The sequence below is a fragment of the Muscardinus avellanarius genome (assembly GCF_963383645.1).
Source record: "Muscardinus avellanarius genome assembly, chromosome: 13".
In the NCBI taxonomy this organism is placed as follows: Eukaryota; Metazoa; Chordata; class Mammalia; order Rodentia; family Gliridae; genus Muscardinus; species Muscardinus avellanarius.
This window is the reverse complement of record NC_137799.1, coordinates 54,693,261-54,714,536: the sequence shown is the minus strand read 5'-3', so window position 1 is coordinate 54,714,536 and position 21,276 is coordinate 54,693,261. Positions and strand designations below refer to the sequence as shown.

General features: G+C 38.7%; 1 protein-coding gene across 11 annotated transcripts in view; it reads left to right on the top strand.

Annotated features, from left to right (window-relative positions):
• DENND4C (DENN domain containing 4C) overlaps positions 1–21,276 on the top strand; it is a gene marked incomplete at both ends in the record, with an annotated part of 121,895 nt that overhangs the window by 15,642 nt on the left and 84,977 nt on the right. For 8 of the 11 annotated variants that reach the window (XM_080709187.1, XM_080709184.1, XM_080709183.1 and 5 more), the window contains 7 exons: positions 2,224–2,462; positions 5,488–5,554; positions 6,440–6,498; positions 9,242–9,386; positions 12,925–13,100; positions 18,502–18,602; positions 19,632–19,850. The exons of 1 other annotated variant lie outside the window; for it this stretch is intronic. In XM_080709187.1, the coding sequence (XP_080565313.1) occupies positions 2,224–2,462; positions 5,488–5,554; positions 6,440–6,498; positions 9,242–9,386; positions 12,925–13,100; positions 18,502–18,602; positions 19,632–19,850 (1,006 nt within the window). The remainder of the gene's footprint in view (positions 1–2,223; positions 2,463–5,487; positions 5,555–6,439; positions 6,499–9,241; positions 9,387–12,924; positions 13,101–18,501; positions 18,603–19,631; positions 19,851–21,276) is intronic. 2 more of the 11 variants (XM_080709186.1, XM_080709179.1) reach the window with 2 other exon arrangements.

Genomic DNA, 21,276 nt, shown 5'->3' with positions numbered 1-21,276 from the left:
TGAAAAAAAAAAAAAAAAAGAATAAAACCTAGAGCTGGGATTTAGCTCAGAGGTAGGTTTGATCCCCAGTACTACAGAATACTACTACTACTACTACTACTACTACAATAGGGCTGAGGGTATAGTTTGGAGTTAGAATGCTCCTGGGTTCTATCCCCAGTACCACACACAAAAAACAAAACAAAACAAAAAACAAAAAACACCTCAGGGCTAGAAATGTAGCTCAGTGGTAAGAGTGCTTGCCTGGCATGTGCAAGACCCTAGGTTCAGTCCCCAGCATCTTAAGTAAATAAACAAGGACAACAGCACACACACAGACACTTAAAAATGTATCAAAGACTTCAACTTAAGAACTTAAAAGTATACAATTCTTAGAAGAAAGCATAGGAAAAATCTTAAAGACATTGGATTTGCTAAAGATTTCTGTTATGACACCAAAAGCACAATTAACAAGAGAAAAGATAGTGCCAGGTGTGGTGGCACACACTTGTAATCTCAGTGTTTGGGAGACTGAAATAGGAGGAACGCAGGTGCAGGGATGGCCTTACCAAGTAGTGAGATTCTCATCAACCTAGAGAGACCCTATTTAAAAAAAAAAAAAAAACAGACTGGGTTATAGCACAGAGATAGAATGCTTCTGGGTTCAGTCCTCTGTACTACACACACACACACACACACACACACACACACACACAGAGAAAAAAAGTTAAATTGGATTTCAACAAAATTTAAAATTTTGTACATGAGGATCACAAATTCAAAGCCAGCTTCAGCAATTTAGGCCCTTCGCAACTTAGTGAGACCCTGTTTCAAAATAAAAAAATAGCATTGGGAGTAAAGCTTGGAGGTAGAATGCCTTTCAGTTCAATCTCCACAAAGTAAAAAAGAAAGCAGGGATGCAGAAAGATTTGATAAGCTAGTATTCATAGTAGCGTTATTCATGATAGCCATAAGGTAGAAACAACCCAGATTTCCATCACTGGATGAATGGATAAACAATGTGGTAAGTATATGCAATGAAATATTATTCACCTTTAAAAAGAAGGGAAATTTGCTGGGCATGGTGGTGCAGGCTTGTAACCCCAGCGTTTGGGATGCTAAGACAGGAGGATTACACAGGTTCAAAGCCAGCCTCAGCTACTTAGTGAGGCTCCCAGCAACTTAGACCCTGTTTCCAAATAAAGTATAAAATAGGTCTGGGAGTATAGCCTGGAGGTAGAAAAGCCCCTGGATTCCATCCCCAGTACCACAAAATAATAAATAAAAAGAAGGGAAATTCAAATATATGCTACAATATGGATGTACTTTGTAAACTTCATGCCAAGTTAAAAAAGACATAAAAGGCACAAATGCTCTATGTTTCCACTTACAGAAGGTACCATTAGTATAGGCAAATTTGTAGAAACAAGGTAGAAGAGAGGTTGTTGGGACTTGGACTGGGGGTTAAGGAATGGGAAGTTATTGTTCAAAGGGTATAGAGCTACTCTTTGGGGTGATAAAGTTCTGAAAGTGGATAATGGTAATGGTTACACAACATTGTGAAGCTTAACACCATTGAATTTTATACTTAAAAATGAAAAAAGGAGTCAGATGTGGTGGCACAACCCTGTAATCCCAGTGGTTGAGAAGTTGAGACCAAAAGGATTGCAGGTTTGAGGACAGCTAATCAGCAAATAGTGAGACTCTCAGCAACCTAGTGAGACTCCATTTTAAAACAAAAAATAAAATTGATCTGGGGTATGTAGCTCAGAGGTAGAATGCCCCTGGGTTCAACCCCTAGTACCACCAAAAAAAAAAAAAAAAAAAAAAAAAAAATTAAAGGGATACATTTTATGTATATTTTACCACAATAAAAAAATTGCATACAAACAAGTATGAGTTCAGTGAGATCATTAAGAGTACATTCTGTAGAGTAAGTTTTAGGTAAAAAAAAATTCACTGTATGGTAGAAATGAAAACAAGTTAAAAGAGGTTACCATTCATATAAGATAATCTGCTTGAATGAATAATTATAGTTGAAAAATCTAGAGGGATTTTTATAAAAATGTGTTCAATTATAATGTGCCAGTGTTTTTTTTTTTTTTTAATAGAATTTTGGGTGAGATTTTCTTTGTATTACCTGTTCGGTGTGTACTCCCTGCTAATATTTTTTGCTTAAAAATAGAAAACAAATTAATTTCTAAAAACAAACTCAAATTTTATAACAATTCTGTTACTCTGTAGGTATATGGAGCTGCCATCCAGTTTTATGAACCTTATTCTCGGGAACTTCTAACAGAGAAACAGCTTATGCAGCTGGGCTTGTTGACACCTGTGGAGAGAAAAGTGATCTCTAAATCCATCAATTCAAACAAATGCATTTGTTTACTCTCACACTGGCCTTTTTTTGAGGCTTTTAGAAAATTTCTTATGTTTATCTACAAACTTTCTGTATCTGGACCGCATCCTCTTCCCATTGAAAAGTATGTATAATGATTAGGGTTATGTCTGGTGGAAAACTGGATTTATCTAAACATGTCTTATTGTTTAACTTCTAGCAGCAAAGTTGAAAGGGAAGGAGAGTCACAGTCATTCTATCATTTTTTTTTGTATTGGGGATTGAAACTAGGGCATTCAACATCCAAGCTACCCCCTCATCCCTTTTTCATTTTTATTTGGAAACAGGGTCTTGCTAAATTGCTGAGGCTGACCTTGAATCTGTGAGCCTCCTGTCTCAGCCTCTCACATACTGGAATTACAGGCATGTGCCACCATGCCTGGCTTTATCCTACTCTTTGCTTACTCCCTTCGTAATCTGAATAATTGACTATGAACTTAAAATTGAATAGCAGTGGTAAGGATGGCCAAATATGAATCCTGTGAGAGTTCAGCTGAGGAAGTAACTCATTGTATATGTTTTCCCTCCTCGTTCTGTAATAACCAAAACATACTCATACATCCTCTATATAAGTGGCTAATTCATGTTCCATGTATAAGTATCTTTAAACTGTATTAGAAATCAGTAGGGATAATTTAATTGATGTTAAATATAAAGTTTTGAGCCAGGTGTGGTGGTACACATGTGTAATCCCAGTACTTGGGAAGCTGAAACAGAAGAATCACAGGTTTGAGGACAGCCTCAGGAATTGGTGAGACTGTCATTAATCTAGTGAGACAGACCCTATTTCAAAATAAAAATAGGGCTGGGGGAAATAGCTCAGAGGTAGAATGCCCCTGGGTTCTAGCCACAGTACCACCAAAAAATATAGATATAGATATATGTTTTGTCTGAAGCATCAGACAGAATTCTCCATGTTTGTCTTTTGAACTATAATCCTCTCTCTTTTTTTTTTTTTTTTCAATACTGGGGATGGAACCCAGGGGCATTCTACCTCTGAGCTACAACCCCAGCCCTATTTTTTTAATTCTTTATTTTGAAACAGGGTCTCACTGAGTTACAAAGGGCCTCACTAAGTAGTAACTGAGGCTGTCTCTCTGTGAACCAGCAATTATCCTGTCTCAGGTACTGGGATTACAGGTATACACCACCATGCCCAGCTAAATTTTTTATTTTGAAACAGGATCTCTCTATGTTACTGAAAGTCTTTTTATGTTGCTGAGACTGGTCTTTAATTTTTTATCCTGTCTCAGCCTCCCAAGTACTTGGATTACAAGTGTGTACCTCCATGCCCCGCTAACATTAAACATTTTTCGAAGTAAAATTTAATGTTAGTGATAAAGTAATGTTTTGAAGAATTAAGATTCTATGAATACTTTATGAAATCAGTTTATAGGATCAATTTTTTTAGGTAATATATTTTAGTGGCTCCTGAGAGCTCCAAACTTTGGAGAAACTGAAAAAACATTATTTCTGGGCAGAGAAATAGACTGGATAGGTAGTTTGTTCAAATTTATAGTAATAAGCCTGGAATTAAATTCTGTATTACTGTTAATTAATAGTTGCTTCACTTACTGGCAATAATAACCAGGGCTATATAAGCTAGCTAGTGTGTGTGTGTTGGGGGAAGGGGAGGGTACTGGGAATTGAGCCCAGGGGTATTCTAACTCTGGGCTACCCACCAGTCCTATTTTATTTTTTACTTTGAAACAGGATCTTGCTAAGTCACTGAGGCTGGCTTTGAAACCACGATGTTCCTTGTCTCAGTGCCTCAAGTACTGGGATTACAGGTGTGTGCCACCACACCTGGCCTTTGGTTTTTAAGTGCTGGGAGATTGAATCCAGGGCCTTGCACACACTAGCCAACTGCTTTACCATTGAATTTTATCCTCAGCCTTATGAGAATTAATTTTGTTATATTTTTTGCTGTGCTAGGGATTGAACCCAGGGTCACTCTACCACTGAGCTATACTCTGGCCTTTTAAATTTTATTTTATTATAATTTTTTTTGATCCTGGGGGTTGAATCCAGGGGCGTTCTCCCTTCAAGTTCTGTCCCAGCCCTGTTTTAATTTTTTTTGTGGTACTGGGAATTGAACCCAAGGGACATTCTACCTCTGAGCTATACCCCTATTTTATTTATTTTGAAACAGCATTTCCTTAAGTTAATGAGAGTCTCACTACTTGCTGAGGCTGTTTTTGAACCTGTGATACTCCTGTCTCTGCTTCCCAAGTATTGGAATTATAAGTGTGTGCCATCATGCCCATTTTATTTTTTACTTTGAAACTGGGTCTTGTTCAATTGCTGAGAGTCTTGCTAAATTGTTGAGGTTGGCCTCGAATCTGCAATGCTCTTGTCTCAGCCTCCTAAGTACTAGGATTAGAGGCTTGTATCATCATGGCCATCCCTTTTTTTTTTTTTTTTGGTGGTACTGGGGTTCCTGGAAACCCTTCTACCTTCGGGCTACACTCCCAGACCTATTTTATACTTTATTTTTTTTTTTTATTTTTATTTTGGAAAGAGGGTCTCTTAAGCCAGCAAGGCTGACTTCAAACCAGCGCGATCCTCCTGTCTCTGCCTCCCAAGTGTGGGGATTACAAGCATGCGCCACTCCTGGCCCTTTTTATTTTTCATTTTGAGAAAGGGTGTCACTGAGTTGTGCATCTTTTATTTTTGGGGGGGTGTCTGGGGATGGAACCCAGAGGCATATGACCTCCGAGCTACATCCCCTGCCCTATTTTTTATTTTTTATTTTTTGAAACAGCGTCTCACCAAGTTGCAGAGTTTCACTAAGTAGCTGAGGCTGTCTGCAAACTGCGATCCTCCAGTCTCAGCTTCCCGAATGCTGGGATTACAAGCGTGCGCCACCACGCCCAGCTTGAGATGTGCATCTTGGCTTCAAACTTGGGATTCACCTTCCTCAGCCTCAGAGTAGTTGAGTTTACAGGCATATGCTACCACAACCAGCACCAAAATATATTTCCTTGGTATAAACTTTAAATAAAGTAGCCTATCATATCTGAGATTATATGTAGAGATACTTAAGATTTGTTAAAATCTATGAAGAATTTTAGAAAAGTTAATTATCTTTATTTCTAATTTTTTTCTAGGCACATTTCACATTTTATGCAAAACATCCCTTTTCCTTCACCACAAAGACCAAGAATCCTTGTACAGGTAATTATAAAGAAGTATATTCTAGAAGAACTCTGTATATATTGAGTCATAGTAGAATGGATTCCATGACCCTTTGAGTATGAGGTTAAGTAATATGCACTCATAGAATTAATGATTTTTGTGTGTGTGTGTGTGTGTGTGTGTGTGTGTGTGTGTGTGTGTGTGTACTAGGGATGGAACCCAGGGGCATTCTACCTCCAATTTTTTTATTCTTTTTATTTTTTGAAACAGGGTTTCACTGAGTTGCGAAGGGCCTCGCTAAATAGCTGAGGCTGTCTGTGAACCATGATCCTCCAGTCTTGCCTCCTGCATGCTGGGATTACAAGGGTGCACCACCATGCCTGGCAAATTCATTCATTCATTCATTCATTCATTCATTCATTCCTTCCTTCCATTTTTTTGTGGTATTGGGGATGTAACCCAGGGGCTTTCTACCTTTGAGCTACATCCCCAGCCCTATTTTTTAGTCTTTATTTTGAAACAAGGTCTCACTGACTTGCAAAGGGCCTCACTAAATAGCTGAGGCCGTTCTCAAACTGCAATCCTCCTGTCTCAGCCTCCCAAATGCTGGGATTACAAGGGTGCGCCACCATGTCTGGCTGAATTTTCTTTAATTAATAGCTTTATTAAACATTCATTCTTACTGGTTTTTGGATCACAGGTGTGTAGAATTGCAATAGTTATAAATTTTGTTTCATAACGTCATTGGTCTATTCATGGCTTTTATGTAGCTAATTTTTATTTTATGATCATGTTCTTAATATCAGAGTGACTACTAAGTACTAAATGTGAAATGAAGTATGGACTATGGTCAAAGGGGGAACTCAGCCTATAACAATGCTTTTCAAACTGTCTATCCTCAAAAAAAATTTTTTTTTTTTAAAGCTGTCAGTCCACGATGCACTAATATTGTCACAGCCAGTTTCTACACCTTTACCACTAAGGTAGGTATGTATGTATGTACGTATGTATGTATGTATGTATGTATGTACGTATGTATGTATGTATGTACGTACGTTGGTGCTAAGGATCCAACCCATAGCTACCACTGAGCTATGCTCCCAGCCCAATTAATGGCATTTAAAATGATGCATTTATTCACATGGAACAGAATGCTTTAAAATATTTAGTGGTTAGGATAACAAAGGTGTTATTTTACAAACTAGGTAAGAATAGCCTTAATGTTTATATATTTGATTCCTGGGTAGATGGTGGGACTGTTCTAAAACTGGTAATGCTTAGCTGAGTGTGGCGTTGCACACCTATCATACCAGTACTTGCGAGGCTGAGATAGGAAGACTGCAGTTCCAGGCTAGCTTCAGTAATTTAGTGAGACCTTCAGCAATTTAATGTGACCCTGTTTCAAAATTAAAAATCTTCAGCATCAAAAAGCAATAATAATGATGATGATGATGATGATGATGACGATGATGATGTTAAAAGATTAGATAAAGGAAGTACATCTTTTTTCTCTAATTTCTCTTTCCTGTATATAGTTCATTAATGAATGTTCAAAGTGGACTGATTTTTTTTAACCTCCTACATCCTGTATCTGTTTGCATCTTTATATGCATCACAAGTTCAACATGATTACTTACCTGGACTACTTTATTATTAACCTCCTCATTGATCTTTTCTACACTTTTAAAATTTTTTTGTAGTACTTGGGAATTGAACCCAGGAATATTTTACCTCTGAGCTATACCTCTAGCCCTTTTTTATTTTTTAGTTTGTAATAGGGTCTCCCTAAGTTGCTAAGGGCCTCATTAAATAGCTGAGGCTGGCCATGAACTTGCCATCTTCCTGTCTGAGCCTCCCAAGTACTGGGATTAAAAGTGTGCACCACCACGCCCAGCTTAATTGATCCTTTTACTCTAGTCTTCAGTTCTTTGTCCGACCTCCAGCCAGTGTGGCCTTTTGACAATGCTAATGTAATTGTGTCATTTTATTTCACATTTAATCTTGTGTTATTTTCAACCTCAAGCCTACTATGTAATTCTTTGATTGTGATGCTTTCTTTTTTTTTTTTATTTGCCCCAGGGCCTTTGCATATGTTGACTCACCCCCCACCCCCCAGCTCTCCATCTTGCCTCTACCTCTATTCTTTTGATATCAACTCAAACAGCTGTGCTTCAGGAAAAACTTTCCTGATAAATTGCCCCTTTGCTACTAAAGGATAAGTTTAAATCGTCCCATAACACTATCTCATTAAATTTGCTGCTTTTTAGCTGGGCATGGTAACACATACTTGTAATCCCAGTATTTGGGAGGCTGAGAGAGGAGGATCACAGGCTCACGGCCAGCCTCAGCTACTTAGTGAGGCCCTTGGTAACTTACTGAGACCCCTTTATTCAAAATAAAGAATAAAAAATAGGGCTGAGGGTGTTACTTGGAGATAGAATGCCCCTGGAGGTTCATTCCCCAGTACTAGAAAAAATAATTTGCTACTTTTATTTTCATTGCTGAGTCAAGACTTTAAATTATCAATCTATTAATATTTAAGGTTATTTTTCTTTTTGTGGTACTGGAACTCAAGGGGCATTCTACCTCTCACCTACACCCCCAGCCTTATTTTATTTTACTAATTTAAGTATTCAGGATTGAATCCAGACACATTCTACCTCTGATCTACACCCCAAGATTTTTTGAAACGAGGTCTTACTAGGTTGCTGAAGGTCTTACCAAGTTGCTGAGGCTGTCCTCAAACTTCAAAATACTCCTATCTCAGCTTCCCAGATACCATGCCCAGTTTTTTTTGCGGGGGGGTGGTGGTGGAGGTGCTGGGTAGTCTGGTGAGTCTCTGTCTCTATCTTGTGGTGTTCAGGTGTGGGGAGAAGAATGCAATTGGTTTGGGTGTTGGTTCTGTGCAATCACTGGCCCAACAAGATTTAGCTTCTTTGGTGGAGTTGGTCCATGAGAGCTACAGGTCCCTGTAGTTGCCAGCTCCTGTATGAACTTGCCAAGGTAGTGCCCCCTCTTCTTTTAGATCACCAAATGAGACATTTATTTACTTATTTATTTGTGGTACTGGGGGTGGAACCCATGGGCATTCTACCTCTAAGCTACACCCCCAGCCCTATTTTTTATTCTTTATTTTGAAACAAGGTTTCACTGAATTGCAAAGGGCCTCACTAAGTGGCTCAGGCTGTCCACGAACTGACATCCTCCTGTCTTAACCTCCCAAATGCTGGGATTACAAGCCTGTGCCACCAGGCCTCGCTCTTATTTTTTATTTTGAAACAAGGTCTTACTAAGTTGCTGATGGCCTCATTGAGTTGCTGAGGAGGCTGGCCTTGAACTTTTGATCCTTCTTCTCAGCCTCCCAAGTATTGGGATTACAGTTGTGCACCACTATGCCTGGCAAGAATACATACATACATACATACATACATACATACATACATACATACTGTGGTAATGGGGATGGAACCCAGGGGCATTCTACCTCCAAGCTACACACCCAGCCCGATTTTTTTATTCTTTATTTTGAAACAGGGTCTCACTAAGTTGTGGAGGGCCTCACTAAGTAGCTAAGGCTGGCCGTGAACTCAGATCCTCCTGTCTCAGCCTCTCAAATACTGCGATTACAAGCTTGTGCCACCCAGCCCAGCAAAAAATAACATTATAAGCAAAATTTTAATATGTCTTAGCAAGTAGTTCACAGACATCTCATCTATTTCTTTTTAGTGGAGCCAACTTCAGCACCTTGTTGATGAATCTGGGGCCAGAGAATTGTGCGACATTGCTGCTCTTGGTTTTACTTGAGAATAAGATTCTGCTGCATTCTCTTAGGCCAGCTGTTTTGACCGGGGTAGCTGAAGCTGTTGTAGCTGTAAGTATAGAATTTTCTTTTTAGAACAAAATGACTGACTAGAGAATTTGTACTATCCAGAGAAATTTTTTTTTGCGGATCTGAGGGTGGAACCCAGGGGCATTTTGACCTTTGAGCTACACCCCCTGCCCTAATTTTTATTCTTTATTTTGGAACTGGGTTTCACTGAGTTGTGGAGGGCCTCACTAAGTAGTTGAGGCTGTCCACGAACCATGATCCTTCGGTCTCAGCCTCCGGAATGCTGGGATTACAAACCTGGACCACCACGCCCGGCTATAAAGAGAAATCTTATTCAGCGAATACAGTATTGAAAATTACCAACTCAGCTGGGTGTGGTGGTGTACACTTGTAATTCCAATACTTGGGAGGCTTGAGACAGGAGGATTGTTGTCAACCTCAGCAATGTAGTGAGACTCTCAGCAACTTAATCAAACCCTGTTTCCAAATAAAAAAATAAAATAGGCTTGGGGTTATAGCTCAGAAGTAAAAGGCTCCTGGATTCCACCCTCAGTACCACAAAAAAAGAAGGAAGGAAATAACAGGTCAGTAAATGTTTAATGTAAATATACTTGGTTTGCAATGAAAAATGTGAAGTATGTCACAAAACAAATAAAAATGGCCAATAAAGATATGAAAATTGTTTGACATCATTAGTAATCAGGGAGATGCAAAGCAAAGTTACACTTTGAGATCTCATCTAACCCCAATAAGAATGGCAGTCATCAGGAATACAAACATCAATAAATGTTGGTGAAGATGTGGGGAAATAGGAACTCTTATACACTCTTGGTGGGATTGCAAATTAGTACATCTCCTATGATTTATCATTTAGAACAGGGTTTAACACTATTTAAGTGCTCAGAGTATTTGTTAAGTAAATAATGATTGAAGACAAAGATCCCAATCCTGACTATGTGTAATAGCTGGCAAAGGTAATAAGTGTCATAGGTATTTCTTTGGGGTAGGTGATAATGGATAAGGGTGAAAATTTAATCTGATCTTAAAGATAGCAAGGACTGAGCAAGGCATGGTATAATCTCAGTACTTGAAAGGCTGAGACAGGAATATCGTAGGTTTGAGGACAGCCTCAGTAAGTAGGGATACTCTCAGTAACCTAGCTAGGCCCTGTTTCAAAATAAAAATAGGGCTCAGGGTATAGCTCAAAGATAGCATGCCCCTTGGCTCAATCCACAGTACCTCCGCCACCCCCACACACAGATGGCAAGAATTTTTTTAGTAGAAAAAAAAGTTTATCATCAGCGATTAAATTTTTAATATTTGCTGATTATTTAAAAGTTTTCAGAGCTGGGTGTGGTGGCATACACTTATAATCCCAGTACACATGGAGACTGGGATCAGGTGGATCAGGGTTTCACCACCAGCCTCAGCTACTTAGGCCCTCTGTGACTTAGTGAGAGCCTGTTTCAAAATAAAAAATAAGAAATAGAGCCAGGCATGGTGGCACATGCTTATAAACCCATCATTTGGGAGGCTGAGGCAGGAGGACCGGGGTTGAAGACAGCCTCAGCTACTAAGGCCCTTTACAACTCAGTGAGACCCTGTCTCAAAATAAAGAATAAAAAATAGGGCTGGGGGTGTAGCTCAGAGGTAAAATTCCTCTGGGTTCCATCCCTAGTACCTCAAAAAAAAAAGAATAAATAAATAAAATTAAAAAATATATAAAAGAGGATTGGGGATGTAGCTTGGAAGTAGAATGCCCCTGGGTTTGATTCCTAGTACTGGGGGGGGGGGTGACTTCTCATTAAAAAAAAAATTTTTTTTTTTTCCTAAGAGAAACTTGTCTTTCCTTTTTTCTTTTTTTGATAGTATTGAGGACTGAACCTAGAGTCATTTTACTACTGAACTACATCCCCACCTCTATTTTAATTTTTATTTTAGAAACAGGGTCTTGCTGAGTTGCTAAGGCTGGACTAAAACTTTCTATCTTCATGTCTCTATCTCCTATAATCTATAATCCCCAGAAAATTCTTTTCATTCTTGTTTTTAAAGGGCATCTAATACAATTAAGGTGGAGTTTTGTAACAGAAGACTGATAAATATCCTTTGTTTTTGTGGTGATGGGATTGAACCCAGAACATTCTATCTCTAGTCACACACCCCCAGCTTTATTTTATTTATTTGGAAACGGGGTCTCCCTAAGTTGCTGAGAGTCTTGCTAAATTTCTGAGACTAACTTTGAACCTAGAATCCACTATCTCAGCTTCCCAAGTACTGGAATTATAGTCTAGTGCCACCATGCTGTGCCCTGATAAAGATTCTTGGAGAATGTTTTATATTTACTGTATTTTAAAGATGTTAAGCTGCATTGAAGTTGGATTATTTTAAGTGTTTATTTAAATAGCTAGGAATTTTTTGTTGTTGTTGAGATCATCAAATGACTGTACCATTTCCAGGAGAATCATTAGTTTTCAAACATTAAAAGAATATTTTTTTAGTGTGCTTGGGATCAGGGCCTCATACATTCTACCACTGAGTTATAGCCTCCAACCCCTCATTAATTTTTCTTTAATCCTTGGTGGTTTTAGTTAGATTTTGTCAGAGATTATTTTGATATAAAATAGGTGGATGACATAAATACATAAGCATTCAAAAGCATAAATTTAGCCAGGTGTGGTGGCGCATGCTTGTAATCCCAGTACTTGGGAGGCAGAGACAAGAGGATCCCAGGTTCGAGGACAGCCTCAGCAATTTAATGAGTCCTATCAGCAACTTAGTGAAAACCTGTTTCAAAATAAAAACTAAGCTGAGCATGGTGGTGCATGCTTGTAATCCCAACACTTGGAAGGCTAAAACAGTATGATCATAGGTTTGCAGCCAGCCTCAGCCACTTAATGAGGCCCTCCAAAACTTAGTGAGACTGTTTCAAAAGATAAAAAATAAAATAGGACTGAGGGAATAGCTCGGAGGAAGAATGTCCCAGGGTTCAATCCCCAATACTGCAAAACAAACAAACAAAAGCATAAAATTGTTTTATGATTTTGTTGACAGTTTTATTTTGTGGCTCTTTCCATAAAAATGGGAATGTGAGGCAAGCATGGTAGCACACACTTGTAATCCCAGTCAGGAGGATCACAGGTTTGTAACCAGCCTTGGCAATTTAGCAAGGCTCGCAACAACCTAGTGAGGCCCTGTTTTCAAATAAGATATAAAAAATCGGGGTGAGGGCATAGCTTGGAGGTAGAATGCCCCTGGATTCAATCCTCAATACCCCCCCCAAAAAACCTTAAAAAAACCCAGGAGGAATGTGGGTTTTAAATAGGTATTAAAAGATTAGCATGTACAGAGCTGCTAGCATTATTTATTGTGCTGTGATCATTGTCATGCTTGAACACTTTAATCACACTTGTTTATAGTATTGCTTAATAATAGTATATAGTCATCTCATTTTGGAATGAAGTTAAGCTAAAAATTACAAAGTTTCACTGCTTTTCAGTAGTCCCTTTTAATAATATTAGTTTGTATGTAATTTTCATTGCAAATTTGAAATTTGGCTAATTGTTTAAAACTTTTTCCCCAGATGATCTTTCCATTTCAGTGGCAATGCCCATATATTCCCCTTTGTCCTCTCTCACTGGCTGCAGTGCTCAGTGCACCTGTACCATTTATAGTTGGAGTTGACTCAAGGTATTTTGATCTTCATGACCCACCACAAGATGTTGTGTGCATAGACTTGGATACAAACATGTTATATGTGTAAGTTGCTTCATTTTATATATTTATATTTTCACACACAGTTGCTCTCTTTGAAACCCTCTATAAATATGCTATTTCTGAAATTTGTTAATAAATTTTTGTATTTAATACAAGTCTGAATCAGCGCAGGTATCAAAATATGGGAAAGCCAAAATGTTTATAAAAGTTCAATTTTTAAAATATTTTATGTTTGGTTAATGTTAACAGTAAGCAAGAGATAGTTGGGTTTATCAAAACACAATATAGGAGCCGGGCGTGGTGGCGCACGCTTGTAATCCCAGCATTTGGGCGGCTGAGACTGGGGGATCACAGTTCGTGGACAGCCTCAGCTACTTAGTGAGGCCCTCTGCAACTCAGTAAGACCCTGTTTCAAAATAAAGAATAAAAAAAAAAATAGGGCAGGGGGTGTAGCTTGGAGGTCCAATGCCCCTGGGTTCCATCCCCAGGCCTGCAAAAAAACAAACAAACAAAAAAACACAATATAGGAATATAGAAAATCATTTAAATATAGAAAATCATTTAATTACTGCTTTTAAAACTCAAGAGATTATATGCTATATTGATTTGATTCAATTCCATATGTAGGGTGATACTGTATCATTTTCTTGGTTGTCAGGATTTTTAATTTTTTTTTTTTTTAAGTTCTGGGGATAGAACCCAGGAACATTCTACCTCTATGCTACACCCCAGTCCTAGTTTTTATTCTTTATTTTGAAACGGTCTCATTGAGTTGCCAGGGGCCGCAGGAAGTAGCTGAGGCTGTCCATGAACTGAGATCCTCCAATCTCAGCCTCCTGAATGCTGGGATTACAAGCCTGCACCACCACGCCTGGCTCCTAATTTTTATTCTTAATTTTGAAACAGGGTTTTGATAAAGTTGTGGAGGTCCTCACTAAGTAGCTGAGGCTGGCCACAAACCTGTGATTCTCTTGTCTCAGCCTCCCAAGTAGTGGGATTACAAGTGTGCGCCACTATGCCTAGCTTGTTTTATTTATTATTATCATTATTTTTTCTGTGTGTGTGTGTGTGTGTGTGTGTGTGTGTGTGTGTGTGTGTGTGTGTATTTGTGTGTTGCTGGGGATTGAATGTAGAAGAATTCTACCTCTGAGCTTCACCCTTAACCTTGGGTTTTTTTGTTTTTGTTTTTGTTTTGCAGTACTGATGATTGAACCCACAGGCATTTGACTTCTGAGCTATACCCTCAGACCTATTTTATTTTTTTAACTTGGAAACAGGGTCTCATTAAGCTGTTGAGAGCCTCACTAAGTAGCTGAAGCTGGTTTCAAACATTTTATATATTTTTTGTGAATCCCCAACCCCCTCCGAGGATTGAGCCCCAATGGTATGATTAACCAGTGAGCTCCAACTGCAGCCCTTTTTCTTTTTCTTTTTGTGGTACTGGAGATTGAATCCAGGGGCATTCTGTCTCTGAGCTGTACCCTGCCCCTTTTATTCATTTATTTATTTTACTTTGAGGCGGTCTTACTAGGTTGCCGAGGCTGTCCTTGAGCCTCAGCAGCCCAATAAGACCGTTCCTAAACGGTCCTTGAACCTCCGATTCTCGCTCTCAGCCTCCAAGTACTGGGCTTACAGGCATGTGCCACCATGCTGTGAACTCAAACTCGGGGTCTTTCTGCCTCAGCCCACCAGAGTGATTGGGATTGCAGGCATGCATAAGCATGCCCTGCCTATCAGCATGTTCTTTAAGTTACCTTGCTTATTTAGATCTTTGAGTTAAACTTGGTACTAGTGTATGATAAGGCATAGAGATACTGTTGTTGTTTTTAACATTTTCACATAGGTAAATAATTATAACAACTTTATTGAATACTTGTTTTATCCACTGGCCTTCAGTGTTAATTCCATTCCATTTCAATTTTTTTATTTCTCTGTCCATGTATCTAAATATACTCTGTTTTTTTGTTATTATTATTGTTGTTGTTGTTGTTGTTATTATTTTGGTTTGTTTCAGCCTTTTACCAGTATTACTTTTTTTCTTTTTTCTTGATACTGGGGATTAAACCCAGATATGTCCTACCTTTGACTATGCCCCTAGTCCTTTTTATTTTGAAACAGGGTCTTCCTAGTTGCTGAGGCTTGTCCTCTAACCTACAATCCTCAAGTTTCAGCTTCCCAAATAATGGGAAGTATGTATTACAAGTGTGTATTACCATGCCCTAGTATTATACTACCTTTGTGTGTGTGTGGTACTGGGGATTGAACTCTACCTCTGAGCTACACACCCAGACTATTTTGTTTGTTTTGAAACAGAGTCTTGCTAGGTTGCTGAAAGTCACACTAAGTTGCTAAAACTGGTCTCAAACCTGCAATCCTCCTGTCTCAGCTCCCCAAATAACTAGAATTTTAGATGTGTGCCACCACACCTGACTATATTACACTATCTTTTTTTTTTTTGGTGGTACTAGGAATGGACCCGAGGTCTTTCTACCTCCTGGCTATACTCCCAGACCAATTTTCTATTTTATTTGGAAACAGGGTCTCACTACGTTGCTGAGAGCCTCACTAAGTAGCTGAGGCTGGCTTTGAACCTGCGCGATCCTCTTGTCTCAGATTCCCAAACGCTGGGATTACAAGTGTGCGCCACCACACCCGGCTCTTCTCTTTTCTTTTTAATATTATTTTATTGGTGCATTGCAGTATTACATCATAATGTAACTCAGAGTCGTAGGAACATACATACATATACATAGTACATGGTGAGCTTCCCCCAGCTCCTTCCCCACTCCCTTTCCTTCCCTCTACATGATATTGAAATTGGAATTGGTATATTACACTCTCTTTTTTTTTGTTGCAGTGCTTGTAATCCCAGTACTTGAGATAGGAGGATTGCAGGTTTGAAACAAATCTCAGCAATTTGCGAGGCATTCTGCAATTTAGTGAGACCCTGTTTCCAAATAAGAAATGAAAAATTGAGCTGTGTGTGGGAGTGTAGTTTAGAGATAAATGTCTTTGGGTTCAATCCCCAGTGCCATAAAAAAAAAAAAAAAAGAAAGAAAGAAACTCATGAGAAGAGATGACTAGTTGCCTTTAACCTGTGCTTCTTTAAAATTGTTTTGGGCGTGATGGTACACACTTGTAATCCCAGTACTTGGGAGGGTGAGACAAGACGATCACAAGGCTGTCAGCAACTTAGTGAGACCCTCTTTCCAAATAGGAAATAAAATAAGGCTAAGGATGTAGCTTGGAGGTAGAATGCCTCTGGGTTCAATCCCCAGTACCAAAAAGAAAAAACTGTTTTGACTAGTCAGGCCTGGTGGTACATCCTTGTACTCCCAGTACTTGGCAGGCTGAGATAGGAAGATCACAGGTTTGAAGCCAGCCTCAGCTACTTACTGAGGTTCTTTGTAACTCAGTGAGACTGTTTCAGAAATAAAGAATAGCTGGGCATGGTGGCGTAATACTGTAATCCCAGCACTTGGGAGTCTGAGACAGGAGGATCACACAGGTTCGAAGCCAGCCTCAGCTACTTAGTGAAGCTCTCAGCAACTTAGTGAGACCCTGTTTCCAAATAAAGTATAAAATAGATCTGGGAGAATAGCCCAGAGGTAGAAAAGCCCCTGGGTTCCACCCCCAGTAGCACCAAAAAAAAAAAAAAAAAAAAAAAGAAGAAGAAGAAGGAGAAGGAGAAGAAAAAAATATAGGGCGGGGGATGTAGCTCAAGGGTAGAATTCCCCTGGGTCCCACCCCCAGTACTGCAAAATAAATAAATAAATAGTCAGTCACATTCATTCATTTACATATGGTCTTTGGCTGCTTTTATGGTATAAGAGCACACATTTGAATAGTCAAAGCCTAAAACTTTACTTTGTTGTGGAGAGTAAAAGTTGCCATCCCTATCTCGTAGATTTAATTGCTTAATAATACATTTAAGGGAGTTTTCTATTTCTAGATAGATGATAAGTGAGTTTGTTTGCTTGATAATACTGGGGCTTGAGCCTTTGGGCATTCTGCCTTGGAGCTATACCCTTAGCCCTTTTTTTTTTTTTTTTCAGTACCGGGTATAGAACACAGGGCATTGTACCTCTGAGCTCCACCCCCAGCCCTAGTTTTTAGCCTTATTTTTGAAACAGGGTTTCACTGAGTTGTGAAGGGCCTCCCTAAGTAGCAGAGGCTGTCACGAACAGTGATACTGGTCTCTGTCTCCCAAGTGCTGGGATTATAAGCGTGCACCACCATGCTGGCCCCTTAAAAATTAAAAATTAAGCTGGGCGTGGTATCGCATGCTTGTATTTCCCGCACTTAGGAGGCAGAGACAGACAGGAGGATCGCGCAGGTTTGAAGCCAGCCTCTCTAGCTTAAGAGACCCTGTTTCCAAATATGAAATTATATATATATGTCTGGGAGTGTAGCCCAGAGGTAGAAGGGTGTCCAGGAACCCCAGTACCACACACACACAAAAAAAAATTAAAAACTTGCCCTGAACTAAATGTACTGTTAATCTTCATTTAACCACTAAATCTGAGGTTTTTAATTCTCTGAATATTTAAATGAATTTGACACAGGTATAATTAAAATAGGTAGGAAATAATCTAGAGTTTATATTATTATATTAATATTATATCATAGTACATATTATATAATCATTAGTATTTAATTATGCATTATATAATTATATATTACATATTATACTTAAGTTTTGGTATACTATGATGCCACATAGTGGGCTAAATTCTAGTCTCACAATTTGGATATGTAATATTTTAGAAGCCTACCAATAAGTAGTTTGAAGTCTCATGTCAATTATATCCAACACTTAAAATGCTGTAATTTTAAAATGTTAATTTTGAAATAAAACTTTCGTACTGTATTCAGAAAATTTATGTTGGAGAGTTACTTTGAAGTCTGTAGATTTTTTTTTTTTTTTTCTGTACTTGGGATGGAACCCAGAGGCATTCTACCTCTGAGCTACACCCCCAGCCCTATTTTTTTTTTCCTTCCTTCCTTCTTTTTTATTTTTTTTATTTTTTGGTGGTACTGAGGATGGAACCCAGGGGCCTTCTACCCAAGGCTACACTCCCAGACCTATTTTATATTTTATTTGGAAACAGGGTCTCTTAAGCCAGCTGAGACTGGCTTCGAACCTGACTCAATGAGTTGCAAAGGGACTCATTAAGTAGCTGAAGTTGGCTGCGAACCTCGATCCTCTGGTTTCAGCCTACCGAATGCTGGGATTACAAGTATGCGCCACCATGCCAGGCGAAGTCAGCAGGTTTGACTGAGTTGGAGTGAAATGAAAAGAGAATGTCCTTGAGAACCCACTTATTCACTATATCAATCATAACTGCAGTAAAAATACCTTTTTTCTTTTTATGTTTGACATAATTTTTATTTCATAACAGCATTATAAGTAATATTTTACTAATTATGTTCTTGTTTATAGATCGGATGAAAAGAAGAACATGAACTGGAAGCAGCTTCCTAAAAAGCCATGCAAAAATCTACTTAGCACCTTAAAAAAAATATATCCCCGGTTATCTTCAGGTAATTGTGAGGAAACTGTTTTGAGAATTTGAGGGTCAGCCCACAAAAGGAATACTTTCTTTTTTTCTTGTGGTACTGGGAATGGAATCTAGGGGCATTCTACCTCTGAGCTACACCCCCAGCCCTAATTTTTATTCTTTATTTTGAAACAAGGTCTCTCTGAGTTGCAAAGGGCCTAAGTAGCCGAGGCTGTCTGCGAACCACGATCCTTCTGTCTCAACCTCCCAAATGCTGGGATTACAAGCGTGCGCCACCACGCCCAGCAGGAATACTTTTAAAGAAGAAACATGAGAAAATTCTTCTTAAATTTAAACATAATTTTATTGTACTTAAAAAGAGTTAATTATACATATCAAGATTATAATGAAATTAATGTGTAACTAATGATTTTTTTTTCCTTGTCCTGGGTATTGAATTCAGGGTTGCTTTACCACTTTACCACTGAGCTATCTCCACAGCTTTTTTCACTTTTTATTTTGAGATAGTGTCTCACTAAGATACCCAGACTGGCCTCAACCTTGTGATCTTCCTACCTGGATAGCATGTGCCAATGTGCTTGGCTGATTTTTTTTTTTTTTTTTTTTTAGCAAATTCTGTGCTCTAGAGCCGGGCCTGGTGGCTCCCGATAGTAATCCTAGCACTTGGGAGTTTGAGACAGGAAGATCGCACAGGTTTGAAGCCAGCCTCAGCTACTTAGGCTCTCAGCAACTTAGTAAGACCCTTTTTCCAAATAAAATATAAAAAAATACATCTGAGAGTGTAGTCCGGAGGTAGGAAAGCCCCTGTGTTCTAATCCCAGTAACACACACACACACACACACACACACACACATATAAATAAAAAAATAAATTCTGTGCTCTGCTTGTTTGAGCCTCCCTGCTATCCTCTGTCAGTGATCTGTTTATGTTAATGCAGAAAGGAATTTTAAGAAGTGGTGGGGTTTATTTTTACTGTTTTCTTATCCAATCAAATAAATATATGTATATAGATGTTATATATACTGCAAATTTTTGTTTTTACTTTATCAGTTCATCGAAAAACTCAAGAAGGTTCAGCAATCGAGATGACACCCATTGAAGCAGATTTCTCTTGGGAAAAAAAGACAACTCAACTTGAGATGGAAATTCAAGAGGCATTTTTGCGATTTATGGCATCTATATTAAAAGGATATAGAACATATCTCAGACCAATCACAGAGGCTCCTTCAAATAAAGCCACAGCTGTAGATTCATTGTTTGATCGACAGGGTAAGTGGCATTCAAAATACAGTGATTTTTGTGTTTGTTTTTTTTTTGTCTTTTTGCAGTACTAGGGATGTAACCCACAGGCATTCAACCTCCAAGCTATACCCCCAGCCCTATTTTTTTATTCTTTATTTTGAAACAGTCTCACTGAGTTACAAAGAGCCTCACTAAGTAGCTGAGGCTATCCTCCAACTGCTATCCTCCTGTCTCAGCCTCCCAAATGCTGGGATTACACGCGTGTGCTACCATGTCCAGCTGATTTTTTGTTTTGTTTTGTTTTGTTTTGTTTCTTTTTATAGTACTGAGGATGGAACCCAGGGACATTTTACCTCTGAGATATACCCAGCCCTCTTTCTTTCTTTCTTTCTTTTCTTTTCTTTTCTTTTCTTTTCTTTTCTTTTCTTCTCTTCTCTTCTCTTCTCTTCTCTTCTCTTTTCTTTTCTTTTCTTTTCTTTTCTTTTCTTTTCTTTCCTGGGGATGGAACCCAGGGACATTCTACCTCCTAGCTACACCCCCAGCCCTATTTTTTTAGTTAGTTTTTTTTTTTTTTTTTGAAACGGTCTCACTGAATTGTGAAGAGTCTCACTAAGAAGCTGAGGCTGTCTGCAAACCAAGATCCTCCAGTGTCTGCCTCCCGAATGCTGGGATTACAAGCATGAGCCACCACGCCTGGCCAATTTTTTATTTTGAATCAGGGTCTCACTGAGTTGCAGTGGGCCTCATTAAATAGCTGAGGTTGTCTGTGAACCGTGATTCTCTTGTCTCAGCCTCCCAAATGATGGGATTACAAGCATGTGGCACCATGCCCAGCTTGATATTTCCTATTTGTTATTGGTGCCAAGAAATAGTCACCAAAGTTCTTAGAAATTTATATTACAATAAAACAAGCTTACATGCAATTGTGAGGAAGCTCTATGAATAGAAAATTTCTTTTAATTTCCATACCCTATTATTTTCCTGAGAAACTGGAGGTTTTTAAAAATCCTAAAAGCAAAATAAAAAAAAATCAACATGAAAGCCCAGCCTGGTGGCGCATGCTTATAATCCCACTTCTTGGGATGAGGAGACAGGACAATCAACAGGTTCACAGACAGCCTTGGCTACTTAGTGAGGCCCTCTGTAACTTAGTGAGACACTGATTCAAAAAAAAAAAGGGGGGGGGGCTGGAGGTATAACTTGGAGGTAGAATGCCCCTGGGTTCAATCCCTGGTTCTGGGAAAAAAAATCATGAAAAGTCAAGGGTGGTATTTATATTTATAATACTATATAGTCAATACCTTAGTACCTTAGTAAAATAAAGCTTGGTGATTTGCCTTGAGTTATCCTTTTTAGTTTTGTATAGTTCTTGAATTTTTACACTCTTGGCTTAGAAAGATTCCCAAATAATTATTTTGTGGAATGAAGCAACTAGTTTTTTTTGTTTTTGTGG